General features: G+C 39.3%; 1 protein-coding gene and 1 non-coding gene across 14 annotated transcripts in view; both read right to left on the reverse strand.

Moving 5' to 3' along the window:
• SYNE1 (spectrin repeat containing nuclear envelope protein 1) overlaps positions 1-19356 on the reverse strand; it is a 499708-nt gene that overhangs the window by 343946 nt on the left and 136406 nt on the right. For all 13 annotated transcript variants that reach the window (XM_075126812.1, XM_075126813.1, XM_075126818.1 and 10 more), the window contains 6 exons: positions 12781-12888; positions 10344-10481; positions 8602-8766; positions 4673-4785; positions 3871-4039; positions 1537-1633 (listed from right to left, as the gene is read on the reverse strand). In XM_075126812.1, the coding sequence (XP_074982913.1) occupies positions 1537-1633; positions 3871-4039; positions 4673-4785; positions 8602-8766; positions 10344-10481; positions 12781-12888 (790 nt within the window). The remainder of the gene's footprint in view (positions 1-1536; positions 1634-3870; positions 4040-4672; positions 4786-8601; positions 8767-10343; positions 10482-12780; positions 12889-19356) is intronic.
• LOC125635014 (U1 spliceosomal RNA) lies at positions 9878-10041 on the reverse strand. Its single transcript, XR_007356116.2, has one exon. It is a non-coding gene; the product is annotated as a U1 spliceosomal RNA (small nuclear RNA).

Genomic DNA, 19356 nt, shown 5'->3' on the forward strand with positions numbered 1-19356 from the left:
CTTCAATGATGAATTTGCATTAAAAATATTCAGTGAAAATCTATTCTAATTTACAATTGTGTAAATCCAGATTAATGACACTGGATTTTTGTCATTTACTTTTTGAATTTTCTGTCTGTGGTGTACTTGATTTCTGGGCCATACAGGTGCATTTGATTCCCTCTTTTTAAGGAAAATAGACAATGCATCCACAATGCAGGATCCTTTAAGAAATGAATTCATAGCTTAGGTGTCCTTAGTTTGCACTATTGATGTTACCAATAACTCAGGTGAATATTTATTTGTTGGAAAATGACTTATTGCTGGATTTTTTTTAAAAAATCATGAAATAATTTCTATTGCTCTTAAATTTTGTAAAGTGTATTTTTACAAAAATCTAAATTTTGGAACAAATTTGAGCTGATAGTGTCACTTTAAATGGGTAAGATATTCCTTTTCACTCCCTGTCCATAAGCCATCTTAACAACTGCAGCATCTCCCCCAGAGATTGCTGCACTATTATTTGACAGTGTTTAAAGTAGTCCCCACCAGATGCTTCCAGAGCCATCCATGCAACCTCACTGAACCCAATGGGGTTGTATAGGTGGAACAGAGAATAGCCGATCCATCCATAGGTCATCGTATACTGCACCTATCATTTTGATCATTCTTTGTAATTCTGTGAAGCTTGTGAAAGGTACTTCAGTGAATACTATCTCTACTAATAATGATACTGGATGAGACTGCTTTGCATGTGGGTGCAGAGGCATAATAATACAAAAGATCCTTCCATGGCTTGCACACCAGGAATAAAAGACCACTCCTTGAGCCTGGAGATAACAGAATGGTGCAGCTTCCCCCTGTGTAGTGGGGAGTTCAGCGAGGGCTAACAATCCCTCTACAACTTCCCCCTGGATAGCTGTTGCTCTGAAGTGCCCCAACACAAGGCTGTTCAAAATGGCACAAATTGCATCATTATTATTATGACTGTGACTATCATTAAATCCCCATTCCAGATACTTCGAGAGGAGACTGTTGCTTTTTTACAATCCACCCCCCCAAAAGCACAGATGACCTCTGTTACTCAGTTCTTAGATGTTATCATTTCATATTTCCTCCAAGTTATTCAAAGTGGGTGAAATTCACCACAGTGCAGGGGGCCAGTACAAAGTATGTGAGACTTATTTGGTGTATGGGCATTGTGCTAGCCCTCTGCACCGGAATGAATTTCACACTTTGTGAATCAAAATCTTCTTCACTTACAACCAGGAGTACTTTTCTACAAGTCAAAAGTGGAAGACCTTTTACAATTAACACTTAGATTTCCTCATGTTCAAGTAGCATATTCTAATAATCACACAGTCAACACACACTGGCAGAAATCCACTGGATTCTACTCTTGTCAGATCCCACGTGGTTAATTACAGGTACAGTACAACTGTATTGCACAGAAGGAATTGGCTTCTAAATATACTCTGAGGAACTAATTTAAGAAGGATATTAAAATCAACAGGACTAAAATGCCTTCAGAATTGCAACAGATACAGAGGTATTTACCTGAGCCATTAGCTTTGGCATACATCTCAGCTGCCCTTTTCAAGATCTGGTATGTAACTTCATACTGCTCAAAGAATTTACTGTTTTCAATAACAGACTGAAAAGGGAAAAAACAGTTATAAGGGGCAAAAGTAAATGTCACATGGAATAATAAGTACAATTCCTCTGAATTACAATTGCATTAAGATACGATTTCTCAAATTTCACCAAACCATCCCCCACTTCATTTGCAAAGTGCTATCCAGAGTTCCCTTTCACAATGACAGGACAGGATAGTCTCCTCCCATAGGTTTTTTTTTTCTTTCAATAGTACATTTTGGATGAATATTTTTAACATGCTTATAAGGCAACCTGTTAATTGCTCTTTCTTGCTGGAATTCTTTGGACTTCTTCACACTTAGAATTCAGCAGAAGCCAAAGAACTGACTGAAGAGTCACTATTTATTAGATAACTCCTCCTCTGCTGAGATCTAAGTGAAAAAAATTCAGTAAGGGCAAAATTCATCTTCATGCAGACGGCTAACACAAAACCTATGCACCATTTAAATCTCACTTAAGCCTTCAGAATAGCCCTTGTACTGACCCTCTGCAAAGGGACAGATTTCATTCGAAGAGAAGAAATATATTCCATCAAACATCAGTTTTCATTCACATCTTCCAGAAGAGACAGAACGAGGTGTTAAAGAAATACTACATTAAGGGATGCTGCTTTATAAAGTGTTGCATAGGTTTTTACCTTCGCGGTTGATGCTAAAACTCTATATCCTGCTCTGAACATTTGCTCTTAAACAGAGCTGGGTAAATAATTTATAGGGAATATTTATTCAACAAATGTTGCCCCTTTGTTCATGGATGGTCAGTCACTTGGTTTTGTTTTTTTCAAATGTATTTGTTTTTCAAAATTATTTGTTAAAGTTGTTAATGTGCTTAAGAATTTTCAAGGTTGAGTTCTTAGTTAGGCCAACTGCCAAATGGAAATATTTTTTTCCTACCTTTGTAAATTCCCTTCAGATATGTAAGTGCAAGAAATATTAGCCCTGTTTTTCAGATAGGCTAACCAGGCTCACTGATTAGAGTTGGAGGTACTGACAGTGGCACCAAAAGACTTGGGTCCCAGTTTTGTATTGAACACGTAATTTGATATGATTTTTAAACACTTTTTGCCAACATTTTGAGAATGAAGGCATGTTGGGCTAACTTAGCTATGCAGTATATACGCATACTTTATATCATCAGATACACACTGAAGCCCCACCCCATCTAGCAAAGCATTAAGCACATTAGTAAACTTTAAGAATGTGAGTAATCCTATTAAAGTAAATGGGAACACACATTCTCAAAAGTTAAGCACGTGATTATTGAGTATACTCTACTCTAAACAGTTTGCCCATTCCCAATTAGCATTAAAACTATGGAATTCTTGATGTGCAATGGCTAGAAAACTATAATCATTAATACCGTCAATGGGCTGCTTTGATGAGCACTAAAAACATAATGGAAGTTAAATAATTGAGAGAAAGATGCTTTTGGATCATTATTTTATAGTAAGCAGGAAAAAATCTTATTTTAAACTATTAAATGAAAAGGAATCTCAGGTACTGAATTTGTGTTTTATTTTGAATTATTGATTTGTTGCTCTGTAAATTGAGTTTGGCATTTGTATCCATTCCCAAAACAAGAAAACACTGAAAAGGAACAGTTCAGATTGCTAACAACAGTAATGTGGGGAACCAGCACATCATTTACAAAACTGAAACACATCAAAGCAAGCGAATAAATATGGGAGGACTTCATAAATCTTACATGGCACACATAATAAATACATTGGGCAAGAACCTCAGCTAATGAATGCTCAGCTCAGCTGAGGGGGGCTCAAATGTGCCTTACGTGTTTCCCCATCGAGTTGCTCTGCCCAGGGTGAAGCCCCCAACACAGGATAGACTGGCCTGAAAGCTGTTTTATTCTCCATAAGCCACCAGTGGCCTTAAGGAGCCATGTGACAGCTGTAGTAGTAGTTCTGTACCACCCCAAAGATCCTCCTAATTTCAGAGGCTGGATCTGCTGGGTTTAGAAGAACTTTGTATCATTGGAGCACCATGCACCAGCTGGAGCGCAGCCAGGATTGGGGCCATCTGCTGGATTCTCTGTTGTTTTATACTTTCTGTGGTCCTTTATACCTCTTCAAATTGGGTGCAGAGTAGATGTAAAATGCGGCCCTTCTCTTATGGTAGCATTTTACACTGTCTTTACATAGGTGTAAATCACAACATAAGGGGCAAGGCAGTGGAGTTCAGATGTAGATGCAACAAAATTAAACAAAGAACAAAAGCTTACAATATAATTCTGTAGAAGTAGTTCTACTGATTCTCGTCTTCCATATTTGATAATCCATGATTTTAACTTCGATTCTGCAAGGACTAACAGTGACAGCAGACGGTATTTCAGTTCCAGAAACTCCATTTTCAACAGATGGAGTTCAGACGTAGATGCAACAAAATTAAACCTAGGAATGAATCACACAGTAGTAAAAAAGTGAAACATTCAATGTGTAGGAGGAACGGAGGGATTTTTCTATAGGTTCAAGCTACCTTGTTATGTGTGAGATATATATCTCTATTCTTTGATCTAATGCAAAGCCTAAAGGCATATTTAATGTTGTATGATAACCACTCTGAAGGCTGCTCATTAAAAGCAAACATGCTATAATTCTGTTTATACACAGAAGTAAATCATCAGTTTAGGTCTCAGACTAAGTTCTTTTCATTACCAAAGCATCCCTCTTCCAGTTTGTTCATAAGCATCCCAAGTGTTGTTACATAATGTTCCTTCTTGTGCCGAGTCTGTCTGAAAAATTATTCCTTTTTGAAAATCAATAGCTTGTTCAATTATGAATATCAGGCTTTTCAATATATTTCTCATTTGTTGCTGCTCACATTCTTCTTAACTAAGAACCAAATGTAAAATCTGATTTTTACATGAAAACATTATAAAGCAAACAGGATCTCTGTCGTTCACAGAGAAGGATTCATTTAAGATTAGTCTTTAAGGTGCCACCGGACTCCTTGTTGTTTTTGTGGATACAGACTAACACGGCTACCCCCTGATACCTATCATTTAAGATTGAAATTCTTCTTACCTCTCTGCCATATCGTCTAACTGCTCCACTGGAACAGGGACTCCATTAACAGACCTAGCCCGGTGGATCACTTGGAATGCCTTTTTGTGACCATCTATGTTTTTAAGCAGGTCCTGGTTCGATTCAAAGAGAGAGAAAACGCTCACAGTAGACTAACTAATAAGCATGATTTTAAGGCTGCAATGATGAGTCAATGTAGTTAAGTATTTGAACATGCTGTCACATTTGCATGCAAGTTAATGCCTAATATAAAAGCATTATATAGCAGCTTGAGCATCTGCACAGTGGAAGTACCTTATGAGATATTCTGCTAAAGCTGTGTCTTATAATTCTGGCAGTTTTTAAAATAGATGGCACTTGCACTGCCTCAGATAAATCTTTCAGAGATTTAAAGAAACACGATGAACTCTAGTTATATGTGACTAATCTGAGATAAAGTCTGCAACTGCTGAAATTTCATGAGTATATAATTTTGCTAAATTTACTGTTTATATCTTTACTACAAATACCAGCTTTTATTAATTGCTATTTCAAATATTACACAATTAGTCTAATCCCCCTCCCCCCCTCAATACAAAGCAGCAGATTCAGGGTTCCTGATGTTATTGCATATTCAATGTGAAGTGAACTCCTGACTCTCAGCATCAGAAGATTCAGTGATTATATACTATATATTATGCAAACCTACACTGAATACAGTACCTAAACCTGTAGGCTTATGATAAGATACAAACAAGCATAAGCCTCATAACAACAGCTCATTTCTATAGTAACCAAGCAACACTACTTCAAAGGATTTCCTGGAGATTACTTATTAAAATGAATGACTGGCAATAGTTTCCCAAGCGGTAACCATAACGATGTGAAGTCTTCAGAAGGCTGCCAGAATGTGAGGGAGTAGATAGCTTATTGTACAGTCCTTTGCTGAAGCTGATCAGTATCGTACTGACAAACAAAATCATGTACAACTCCTCCTCTCCCCAGGCTGAGGGAGCTGGGACACAAAATGCAAGCTAGTAAATTTATCTGAAATGTTTATTTTTTCATTGTATTAAAATATCACCTCTCCACAGATTGCTCTGACTGAGCACTTATGCAACAGCAGAGAGATATAAACAATTCTATTGGCTCAATTCACAAAATTGTGCCCAATATCCCTCATGATCCTCCACCAACCCATCTGACTCTACTCAACCCTCCTCTTTGGTAGAAAGTTTGAGAGAACAGTTAAAACTGACAGTATGTCTGAAGGAGGATATATCAGGCTTTGTCAGGCAAAGGGGATAATAAATGAGTTTGAGAATCAAGAAACCCTTGTTGAGAATTCTCTGCAGCTAGCCCTCTCTCATTTATATGAGGGATGTTAGAACAAACATTTCACATGACTGCATTTGCCACCTCGCCATGCAAGGAGGGAAGTTGTCTCTAAGGGCTTGTCCACACTGTCCCACAGTTCAGAGTACAGGGGTGTGAATAGCAGTAAGCACCAAACTGCTGCGCTTCAGCTTCCCCACATATGGATGCAGTGGGCGTGAACTAAAAGTGTCCTTGTTCACATTAACATAATCCTCAGCTAACCAGACTACATTAATGAAAACTAGAAACCTTTTAGTTTGCACTCACAGCACCCACACGGGGCAGTTACAACACAGCACTTTGGTGTGCATTTCTATTCCCACCTCCATAGTCCAAACTTCAGGGCTATGTAGACATAGCCTGAGATCCTTAGATAGATAACAAGCTTTTTAGATCTTTAGAAGTCAAAACCAGTACTTGAAACTTCACCCACTAATCTACTGGACGCCAGTGAAAACTATGGCATTGAGATGCAATTTGCTCTCCAAGTGAATTACTAATTATTAAGGTCCTGACCCTTCAAAGACTTATATACATGTTTAACTTTGAGTTAAACAACTGTGAGTAGTCCCACTAACTTCAGTAGGACTACTTATGGATGTAAAGTTGAACACAGCAAAGTTTGTGCAGGATGGTGTCTAAGAAGGCAAAACACACTTTGAAATATACTAATGAAAAGCACTATATAAAAGCTAGATGTTATTAATAATGTATTCTGCATCAGTTGGAACTTCAGAATAACCTTAAGGGGCCATATAATATGCAATGTCATGTAACAACTTCTGGAGGCGACAAAGGTATGGATAATGTGGTGAGGTTCCCAGCAGAGAGAAATTAAAAAAAAATTGCAGAGCACAGCTGGAAAAAACACATTGAGCCATTGCTGCTACCTAAGCAGCTGAGGACCTTCATGACCCCTGTGTCACGACCTTGAGTGACAAAGATGAGCACACTCACACAATACAGGGAGCTGATTTCTACTAATTCTTCTGATGCTTTCTCCATCCCACATGCACTACATATAGGGCAGTGGTTCTCAACCTGTGGCTCGTGGGCCACTTGCGGCCCATCAACACACAGCTGCAGCCCGTGTGATATCCTCAGGGCCATACAGGTAGTACTGGATGTGGCCCACATAACACATATATGCGGCCCACAGTGGTAAATAGGTTGAGAACCATTGATATAGGGCTTGAAAATCTACCTGACATCTACTAACCTAAGGACTAAGTTTACTTGTCAGGGTGATTACTTAAGATGTAAGAGCTCAAAATATATATCTCTAAGACTTCCAGGAGTTGTTCTAGCACAAACAGAGCTGACATTCATGATATTGCAAGATTAACAAAACCTTTTTTGTTAAGAAACCTTTTAGGCCTTCATTATACTGTACACCATAAAGAAGCTAAAAGGACTACAAATATAATTTTAAATAAATCCTTGGCAGATTATTTTTGCAGCAATAAAACAGTTGAGCCTTGTATTTCTTTATACCATGCTGTCAGCCAACTTTCAATACAAAACATTTTAAAATATAACTTACTAGATACACCTTTGTTGCTTCCATTATATCTTCTTTCCCTTGCTGGTTCCACTCCAATTTTTCTTCCTTTTCTATCCCTATATTTTCAGTGTCTGTTCTCTCTTTTCTTCCTCTCTTTCCCAGCTTATATACCCTTTTACTCTTTCCCTACATTGTGTTCTCTACTTCATCCTCTATATTTCCTGTCTCAGCTTTCTTCTCCTACTTCTCCCCAAAGATTTTTATCTGCCTGTCTATATATACAACTTACTTTTAAATGAGAGCTTAGAATCTTCAGAAATTGATCACACTATTATTCAAATTTGCCTATGAAAGCTTCTTACTCACCCATAGGAAAGTGGATTTTTCAAGCCCTGTTCAGGGGCAAAATGATCTAGGTTCACCACATTCTCTTTCAAGCCTAAATCTTGGTTAGGCATTAAGGCAGGTTAAGACCAACTGCAATGCGGGTTATCAGCATATTTAAAGTATTGTAGTCTCTCCATTACCCTACTATTTCACCTGGCTTCCCATATAGATTGAGTAACAGAATGGTACAGTGTGGAGCTTTGTAGAAGAGAGCTCCTGGAGCAGATGAACAGCTATGGAATATTACACTCTGGGACTTTTCAAAAAGAAAGGAATAAGAGCCATTCAAAAATAATTCTAACTACTTCTTCTAGGATCTGCAGACATCTTAATAAAACCTCATAGTCAAAGGTATCATCTGATAGATCTAAAAGAATAAGCATGGACACTTGATCTTCATTTACCACCAACAGGAGATTATCTACCAAAACAACTAGTACATGTAGCCTCCTAACTACAGCATGTCAAAACCCAGTTTGTATTGCATCAAGGAAATCTTAGGACTCCATATGTTGTCCAAGTTGCCTCATCATCACAACTCACTTTCAAAACAAACCTAGTAACAACCATCACGAAAATTTGTTGTTCATACAGCATGAGTTCTCAGTCACCCACAATCCTAGGAACAGTGGCCACACTGAAACTGGAATGTCATGCATAGAGATGTCTCATACAGAGTTACCTTATGCTGTTCAAGCTTCCGATGTATCGTATTTGCTGTTTCCTCATGAGCTTGCTGGACAATTATTTCTTCCCTAACAGCAGCCTCTGCTCTGAATAGCCAGGCACCCATGCTACCCAAAGGTGCAGGAAGAGATTTATCAAGATATTTGTGCCAATCTAATAGCTGGAAAACAAAATTAAGAATACTGAATATCCTTCCAAGATTAATTTCACAAGTAACTATCCTGACAATCAGGCTTCTAACAAACCTGGTGCTGGATAGTTACAAGACCAAAAAGAAATTAAAAGACCAATAAGTGATGTATAAAATGTAAATGTTGATAGTCAGTTCATGACGTTACAGTATTAAGGATGTAATTTATAATTTTCCATTACAACAGTTTGTCCTGGATAAACTATGCATGGCATCATTATTCATTAATGGTGCAGGTTACCCTACATGTATATTAGTAAAACTTGTCCACCACCAAAAGCAGTCAGATGTTCTATAGTTATACCACAGATGTGGTGATGACAGGCTTGTGGAAAAAAATGAAACCATGTCATAAACTGAACTTCTCATAATGTCGGATAGTTTTATCTACGCTCTGCTCATTACCCCATCTGAGAAGAGACAAATGTCAACCATTCCAGGCATCTCAGCAGTTTCAGACAGATGCTTATACGTTGTGCTTGAGAAATGCATCTTTCTTCCACCTAGCCTCCCCAAATTATAATTGTCTGGCATTATGCAGAGTGGAGCCTGACAAAGCTTAAGCTCCAATATGGCATCAATTATCAGGGATAGTAATAATTTCCTTATCCCACTGAATGCCAAGCATGTTTTTTCCAGTAGACTGTGGAAGTTCAGAGCTGAAGATTTAATATTAGTTACACAAAGAATCTATTTTCAGTAATATTGAAAGGTCTTTATTAATTTTTCTCTTCCTCAGAAGACTGTACATTTGGATCTGTAGAAGTAAAGTAGCCTGTCTTACTGGAAGAGTCCCAATTAAGAAAGAGAAAAATAATGTCAATAAAAATTACAAAGCTTCAGAATATTTCCAATATAGATTATTTTAAATACATGACATAGAAAAATTCATGACAGCATGGTGATTTATAAAGGTTTCTTTGGCTCTCATTTGGAATGACCTGCATAACTCATTTGTTGCTTCACCAGTCATAAGTATGTGTCCATGCCAAATGAATACTGTTACACTTTTACAACACACTGCAACAGTCAGTAGGTTTTTTTTTTTTGTTTTTGGTTTTTGTTTTTTGTTTTTTAAAGCCAGGGGAGAGTGCGAACGCAGTCCCCCACTACCACAAATTATGCAGTCGAGTTTCCCGCATTTGGGGAAATCACAGGGGTCAGCACACCCGCAGTGCGATGGATGAGCCTCACCCTGGGAAAACCACCTTTGTGATCATGGTATCTCCCCTGCCAGGTAGGTATTCAGTAGTTGGTAGGCAGACACAAATTGTTCTGCAAATGAACAGATGTAGAATTTTATAGGGCATTCAATATTGTCTAAAACCTGTTCTGTCACTCCAGTTTGAGGGGAGCTGTGAATTGTACTATTAGTTGTGTTTTCAAAATACTCAATACCACTATGTTTTTATCAACATATTTTCTAACAAATGGCAGTTCAAGGTAGGTGCCCTATCCGAAAGACCTTATTCAATCTTTGCTTTGGCAAAACTTAAAAATGTATGTCTAATAAAATGTATTTAGTGTATTAATTTTTTTTAACTTACCCTGGAAGAAACCCTGTCCCAAGCTTGCTTCACCATAGCTTGATCAAGTGACAATTTACCATCTTTCCGGGAAGACTGGATTACAAGTTCAATCTGTTTCCTCTTTATTTCATACTGGACTCGGAAGTGTTTAAATGACTGCATGAAAAGAAAATCAGTACAATGAGGCATGGAAGGAAATGACAGGACATGTATGGGGTAAGGTTGGCCATTTTACAATTCTGAATTGATAAAAGATTCTATCCTTCTCAAGTTGGAATGTGTATTTAATTATGAACTTCCTTGAAAGACATTTTTATTAAAAGTTTTAACAGGGTAAGAGACTCAAGGGACCTCTGTAGGGATACAGGACTCCTCTGTTTTCCTCCAGTTATTAGGTACCTGAACCCTACATGAAAGGCAGAAATTACTGTTGAGTAGAACTAGCAATTACATTCAATTAGCTTTTAGCAGGTTAAAAGAGGGGTTGGAGCCTCTCTCAGAGGCAGAGGAAACTAGGTTTTGGTAGAGAGATGGCCTGCATGGAAACTCTTATGTATAACCATATTTGAAGTTTAGGTTGAAGTTTATGATGTGGTGTTACCAATAATGCCAAACCCCAGGAAGGAGCAGGACTCTGATACTGCAAACATTTATGTATTTGAATAACTTTACTTGCATGCACAAGTAGCCCTGAATGAGGTGGGACTATTCACTTGTGTGCCTTTAATTATATGCATAACTGTTTGCAGGATCAGGGCCTCCATCTGGACTTCATACAGTGTACATATAATCTGTTCAGGAGAGGATGGGAATTCCATCTGCTTCAAAGATCTACCACGATTTTTGAACCAGCATCTTACAATCAGGAGCTGGTCCTGCAGCTGTCTTATGTATGGCACTCCCACTGAAATCAACGGGGATTTTGGCTGTGGTAGGACTGTGAGAGGAAGTCTTATGGCATCAAAAACATATAATTGGGACTTCACTGCTGAATCTGACAAAATAAGAAGCTAGGCTGTGAGGCAAAAAAACCTATGATTTAACAAAAACTGCTGAAGTCCACTCTTTAGAGCTAAAGCAGTTTAAATCCAGAGTTACACACGAAGTTCACCAGACTTCTTCAGGATTCACACCAACAACTGAGTTACTCAAATTCACACAATTATAACTGAGCAGAATGTGACCCAAATACATATATTTAATGATAGAAGGAAAATACAGTAAAGTGCAGGCAGAGAAAACTGCCTCTTTATTTCAACGATTGTAGGACTGTTGTCAGGGCCTAGATCATCTCCTCCCACAGCAAAACCCAGGGCAGGATTTTCAGAGGAAGCAAATCTCTACAAACCTCCCTGACACCATCCTGTTATAGGGGCAGAATTAACCCATCTAGAAAAGGCGGTAGAATCTGCACCCAGATTAGGCAGGGGAAACATATCCACTAGAGGCAGACCCTATGCCTCCATATTGACTCTGGCCCTTATCACACCCACCCATTCCCCCCATGCAGCATGGCTCCACTCGAGCCCCACTATCAAGGCCTCCCCTGGGCTATGACTGCCCCCAGTGGAGGAAGGTGTTTCCATTAAAATATAATACAGGCCCATTCTGTATTAGCCATTTTGACTAATTTCCAGGACCTGGCTAGAGGGGAGTAAAATGTGACCTCCACCCCTGACCAAGGCCTGCCGACTCTTCCTCTTGGCCCACCTCCCCTTCAATTATTTTCCATCACAGAAGCTCTATCATGCAGAGCGGCCTTTGCAGCATCTGGAATGTATGTTTGGGGAGAGAGGACTTAGCTGCCCCTAGCTGCCCACCTAAGGGCAACCTAGCCCTTCTTCCATCCTGAGGAGGCAGATCTGTGTTAGACAAGTCCCCTTTATCTGAAGATCTAGGGGGCACAATGTGAGCATCTGCAGACTTAGATTTGTTTCGGCAGTGAAACACTGCTCACTTTTATGCAGTCAGCATACTGTATTAGTCTGCAGAAGAGAAGAATAAGGGAGGATTTGATAGCTGCTTTTGGAACTACCTGAAAGGGGGTTCCAAAGAGGATGGAACTAAACTGTTCCTCAGTGATACCGGCTGATAGAACAAGGAATAATGGTCTCAAATTGCAGTGGGGGAGGTTTAGGTTGGATATTAGGAAAAACTTTTTCATTAGGAGGGTGGTAAAGCACTGGAATGGATTACCTAGGGAGGTGGTAGAATCTCCTTCCTTAGAGGTTTTTAAGGTTAGGCTTGACAAAGCCCTGGCTGGGATGATTTAGTTGGGGATTGGTCCTGCTTTGAGCAGGTCCTGCTTTGAGCAGGGGGTTGGACTAGATGACCTCCTGAGGTCCCTTCCAACCCTAATATTCTATGATATGGAAGAAGGATACAAATTCAGGGGCACATATTAGACCTAATCATGACAAAAATGTTCCACCATTTGAAGTTTTCCACAGCTTACCTGGTATTTTTCCTGTAAGCTTGCTTCTGCCATCTGTGTCCTGGTCAGGTCCCTTTCAAACTGTTCTACCCAAACTTTGAGGTCTCTCAGCATCAGTCTATCTTCTTTCTGTGAGGCAGGAAACCCAAACAGCATTGTAGATGATTATTAGTGAGTGCCAAAGATATAGGCAATATATTACTCTTTCCTAGCAGAACAATTTAATTTACAGAGAAAGTCAATGTAGACATTTGGGTCAAATTTGACTCTATTATCTGCATTCAACCTGAATGAGTGCGGTTGCCTGGATGTATGAGTAGAATTTAGACCCCTAGACATGAGGTTCATACTAGCAAGGGGTACTGCAGTGTCACAGAGCATACTGTCACATGGAGTTCTTATTTAAAGCCAACTTAATGCGCAGCCACTGCAATAAATCGTAACAGCTAATTTTAATCTGCCACAGTTGATGTAAATCACGATTTGTTCACAGTGAATTTCAGTGAAGGTCTATTTGTTTGGAAAAGGGCATTATTCCTGATTTTATTATTTATTATCACTTATGGTATTGATGATAAACAATGTGTCATAATGACATGCTACATTACCAGACTGTTGGCTCCCTGATTTAAGTGTACCATCCAGTATCAAACAGCAAGTTGGTATAAAGGACAAATGCTTACATATTCTACAATTTTAGTTAGGACAAAAAAAAAAACATTGCAAGGTACTGATCTTCACAGTTTCTTTTACTTATATACCACAACACACTGATCTTTCTACATTCAATAACAGCATACTGTTCTATTAGAGGACTTGTTTCAACATTGCTTTAGTACGGTGTACTGTCAATCAGACAGTCCTTATTCATGCTGTGTCCGGAACAATGTGATCAGAGAGTCACCAACAGAAAAATACCAACAGGAAATCACAGGTCTGTAAGCTTGTCATATCAAGATTTAGCATATGATAAAAGGGACATTTATGCACTGTGTAAACAGCCTACCCTTAAGCGGGATGTAAGTGACTGACTGATATTTGCACACAGTGCGCTACATGCACCTCTCACTAACGCTAATGTAACTCAGGAGTAACTCCATTGAAATAAATGAAGATACACGCCTGTAAAACCAGTGAGAGGAGAAGCAAGCTCATAGATTCAACTAAATCCATAGTAGTAACCCAAAGTATGTGAGTAAGTTTCAAACATCACACCAAATTAGTGGATTCATGTGTACAAAACTGTAGAGGAAATACCTATATGTTTTTAAAATAATTGAAACGTACTAAGGAACAGTCATTTTAAACTTAAATATTTAAGGTTTGCTCTTTTATCAAAATCCTCTCATTACAGAGGGTTGTCAGGGAGTCAGTTATAGCTCTCTAATTCTCAAGCTGCCCTCAGCCCAGAAGTAAATTAGAGCAACACCAGGGAGGCTATTATTTTACAACAGTTAGCTATGGTCTCTATGGACCATCCATCAGCTGAGTATTGCTGTATGGGAATGGAGCAACCCACTCCCTCCCCAGTCCCTCAGGGCTGAGGCTGCAGAATAGGCAAAGATGGAACAGGAACCACTGGCTATATGCCTGATGAGAATTCCACTCCAGGGGAATTCTCAGCAGGATAGTTGCAGCCAGATTACATTCACTTTGCATGCATCTTGTGGAATCATTTATACCTGTGCAAAGTGTGTACAAAGGGCTTGTCTACATAGTCTGTAGTACATGAAAAACTGGGGTATAACTCTATAGCGCTCTAGCCTCCTGCACACTAAACGGCTATGTATATCCATGGTGTGCTCTGATCTACAGCAGTGGGTCAAAGGGCACTACGGATCTTCTAGTGAATGACAGCAAGGTCCACACAGCAACTTAGTGCACAGCAGGCTAGTGATTTGTACCCTAGCTTGCAGCACACTAAGTGTCCATAGAGACAAGTCTAAAATGAGTGTAAAACACTACCGTTCTGACCTGGTGACTGACTATATGAGCCACAAAGTCATGTGTAGGAATCAGGCCCAAGATTCATTGAAACACAGAATCAGCAGCAGCAAGAACATGTCTATGTTAGTTGAAAGTAGACTTAAGAGTTAAAATAAATCCTTCCACAATGTCCTTTGAAGACTACTAAACAATGGGTACAATTTTGTCTTCTAACAGGAATTTTTTTAAAAAAAAGTAGCTACTTCTATATGTAGTAAGATTGATTTTGAAGACATTACAATTCTAAAAGAGTGATAGTCATCAAGGTTTTGTGTTATTCCTCAACTGGTCTTCCATACACTCTGTATCAATGGGTGGGAGATAGTCAATAGGTTGGACAACTTTATGTGATCTTGTGTGTAACACAGAAGTGATATGCTCACTTATGAATTAGATGAAATAGTACCTTCTCTGCAGTCAGTGGGAGTCTTGCCATAAGTCCAGGATTTAAGCCCTGAAGTTTAGCTCTTTACTCCCATATAGCACATTGTATAGTGGCACACGGCCTCTGGGTGAAATTCCTGACCCACTGAAATCAACGGAAGTTCTGCCACTGACTTCAATGAAGCCAAAATGTCACCCTATATGTGATTATTTCAATATCATATTTCATAGAAACCACAGAAATGGAGGAGTAGAAGGGACTCAAGAGGTGATCTAGTCCCTCCATGCTGAGGAAGGGCTAAGCATGCATAGACCTTCTAGTATAGGTGTTTGTCTAATCTTCTCTTAAAAAAACTCCAATGACAGGGATTCCACAACCTCCCTTGGTAACCTGTTCCTGTCCTTAATTATCCTTCACATATTTGAAGACTGTCATCAGATCCTGCTTCAGTCTTCTTTTCTCAAGACTAACCGTGTCCAGTATTTTTATCCTTTCCTCATAGCTCATGTTTCTTTTTAGCATTTTTGTTACTCTTTTCTGGACTTACTCCAATCCGTCCACATTTTTCTTAAAGTGTTCCACCTAAAACTAGACACACTACTCAAGCTGGGGCCTCACCAGTGCCAAGTAGAGGAGAACAATTACTTCCTATGTCTCATACACAACACTCTATTAATACACCCCGGTATATTTGCCTTTTTTGCAACTGCACCACATTGTTGACTCAGATTCAATTTGTTACCCACCATAACCCCAATATTTTTTTCAACATTACTAGTGCCCAGCCAGTTATTCGCCATTTTGTATTTGTTCATTTGATTTTTTTCTTCCTAAGTGTAGTACTTTGCATTTGTCTTTATTGAATTTCAGACCAATTCTCCAATATACCATACTGTACAAAACAAATTATTCAGGTTGATAGATACAGTCCCACTATAGAGAAGGACTCAAATTCAGCTATGCTGTAAAATCAACCTAAAGTCAATGGATTTGTATTTACTTACACAAGTGATGAATTTGGCCCAGAATGATTTTGCTTAGGAATAATCAGTTGTTAATTTTTTAAATTATTAGCCATGCTCCTATTTTACCATTCTGTTTTTGCAGCCTGCTTCACTGGACTCTTGTTTCTTTCTACATACATTGGAATATATCTCTCAGTAACTGCATGTGAGGCATCAGTATAGCTCTCTGTGTCTCAGCCCCATTTGTCAGATGAAAGGTTCCTTGGTTGATATATAAGCAGTTCGAAGACCCCCTTCTGATTAAATGGTTGCAAGTACAACTTGAGTAGTAGTAGATGGAAATGAATCACAGTTTCTTAAGCACCAAAGGACCTACCATTCATACATCATGTCTGATGAACTATCATATTTAACACAAGGCATTTATCAACACTTAGTGCTCTGCACGCTCAGTCAGAAACATCAAAAGGGTACATTTCTAAATAGGCAAATTATATTCTGAAGACTAGCCATCTTGAACAGCGTATGGAATGGAGTGTAAGCAACTATAAATATAGCTGGCTAGTGGAAATAAAATTATTCCTTTTAGGTAAGAGATCTAATCTCTGATCACATTTGCTTGACATTTAATTTAAAAAAATGAGATATTTATTTTAGATGATAAAATTTCATAGTTAATCTTGGCCTGCTATCACTTCAGTTTTCCTTTCACCTGGCTAATCATTTATCATATAAAAATGTAATGCAGTATATACATTTTTTCATAGTTTAATATATATTAGTCTTTACAAGACTAGAGTCTCTACATGTGCAACATGCAATGTGAATTAAAGGTACTGTGTTGCACATAAAATAATATTTGGGAAAACATTAAAACTAGGTATGATGTTGCCAACAGGATTAGCCATACACTCCCAGCTTCTTTTTGTATGTGTAAGAACAGCATAACTTAAGATGCTAATATTTGCCGGAATTTGTGTGTGATGCTCTTCCCAAGTCATCATAATGGGCTTGGCAAGGACAAAGAGAACATACTAAATGGCAAGAATCTGCTATCATGGGAAATATCAATTTTAATGTTGATGATACTCTGACAAATCATGAGTAAGTCAGATCCAAAGTGGTTGTGGTGCAGAGTAAGCCTCTCTATCCTGTGTATCACAGAAATCCTTTACAATAATAAAAGTGTGGAGGTTGCCAAGTGAGGGCTCTCAAACCAATAAACCAAGACAACTCCAGAGACTGTATATCCAAGCCAGACTACCAAAGCATTGCCATTCTGTTGATATTTGGTATTCTCAAAAAGCCTCTGCAGCAATCAGTTCCAGGTTAAACAATCCATTGGTGATGTGAAAAGGGACAGCTGGTGAGTTCTTCCTCAAGAAGTTAAGATTTCTTGGAAGTAATAATATAAGATTTATGATAGCTAAAATTAAAAATGCTGGTATGCTACTTCTTCTATCATTTTTTTTCCTTGGACAGGTCCATAGCCTGCCAACTGACATTCAGTAAAAAATATAGGCTTCCCCCAGGTTAGTATAATCCTGGTGGTATCTCTGGAGTGGTCAGAAACCAGAAAGCAAGCCACGGCCCAATGCAAACCCTATTGAAGTCAAAGGGAGTCCTTCCATGGACTTGAATGGGCTATGTTTCTGGCCCTATGTTCCTGGAATTTAAAATAGATGCTCATAACTCAGAATTTCCAGAATCCAATTTCCAAACCATTTCCCATGCTTGTATTTTAACAAAACAGGATTACAGGAAACGTCTATTAAAGTTCAGCTGCATCTTTTTAAAACTCATTTGAGAGGCCTTGACAGATCATAACAGGCATCCCTAGCAATCATTTATGCAGAGCAACATATATTCTTTACTGTTTAGGGAAGTGCTGGTTATATCAAAGTACCTCTAAATCTTTCTTAGAGAAGAGAAATCCACAATGAGAAGAGGTGATTCTGGACAGACAGATAGACAGACAGGCAGACATTTGACTGATGTCAAATGAATAATAATTTTGTTCTTGTTCTTCCAGATGATCCATTTGGGAGCTCCCTAGTCTAACTCAGTATCTTCCTCCTTTTCCAACTCATGCATCACAGTCACTGATAGTTTAGGCAAGGAAGATCGGATTCTGCTCCGTTCTGAGCTCTTCAATATCTCTTCCATACAGGAGAGAGTTGTACCACGGGATGAGAAACGCGTCTCCTAGGGATGCAGTCCCGAGTCCCACTCTGGAGCAAAACAGGCGACATTTTCAATTCTGGGTTGTGACAAAGAGGTCCATTGACGGGGTGCCCCAGAGGGAGAAGAGCTGCTGAAGTATTGCAGGTTGCAGCTCCCATTCGCGTTCTCTCAAAAAGTGCCTGCTGAGTGCGTCAGCAGTAGTATTGTGGCAGCCAGGTAGGCAATGATTCGTATTTCATGTTGTATGCACCAATTCTATAGTCGGATGGCTTCCATGCATAGGGAGTGTGATTGGGCTCCCCCTTGCCTGTTGATGTAAAACATACATGCTATGTTGTCTGTTAAGACCCAAATAAATTTGTTCTTTATGAGGGGAAGAAAGTGAAGGCATACTCATCGCACTGCTCTGAGCTTTAAGAGATTTATGTTTAGGCGCGTCTCTGATGCGGACCAGCAGCCTTGTGCTCTGTGTCCCCCCAGATGCGTTCCCCAGCCGATTAGGGAAGCGTCCGTGGTGAGCGTCAGCGTTGGGGATCATTGCTGGAAGGGAACCCCCATGCAGAGGTTTTCTGGTCTCGTCCACCAGTGTAGTGAAGCTAGAACATTGGGAAGAGAAGGAGTTAGCACCATCCCTAAGGTGTGTCTGGTGGGTTTGAAGTTGGAGTTGAGCCAGCCCTGAAGACATCTCATGCGTAGCCTGGCGTGCTGGACCACGAAGGTGGTGGCTGCCACGTGACCAAGGAGCTGTAGGCAGATTCTTGCCTGTGTCCTGGAACGAATAGAGAGCGTGTGTATCAGCTGTGTGATAGTGAGGAATCTGTGATTTGGGAGTGAGGCTCTGCTCCAGATCGAGTTCATTAGAGCTCATCTGGACTCAATCTGTTGTGTAGGTGTCAGGGTGGATTTCTGGATGTTTATTTGGAGGCATAGGCTGTGAAAGAGGGAGATGGCGAAATGGGTAGCTTGAATTGTTTCTCCATAGGAGTTGCCCTTGATGAGGCAATCATCCAGGTAGGGGAAAAAGCATGATTCCATGTCTGTGGAGGTGAACCACGACCATGGCTAGAGTCTTGAAAA

The sequence above is a fragment of the Caretta caretta genome, chromosome 3 (genome assembly GCF_965140235.1).
Source record: "Caretta caretta isolate rCarCar2 chromosome 3, rCarCar1.hap1, whole genome shotgun sequence".
Taxonomy (NCBI): domain Eukaryota; kingdom Metazoa; phylum Chordata; order Testudines; family Cheloniidae; genus Caretta; species Caretta caretta.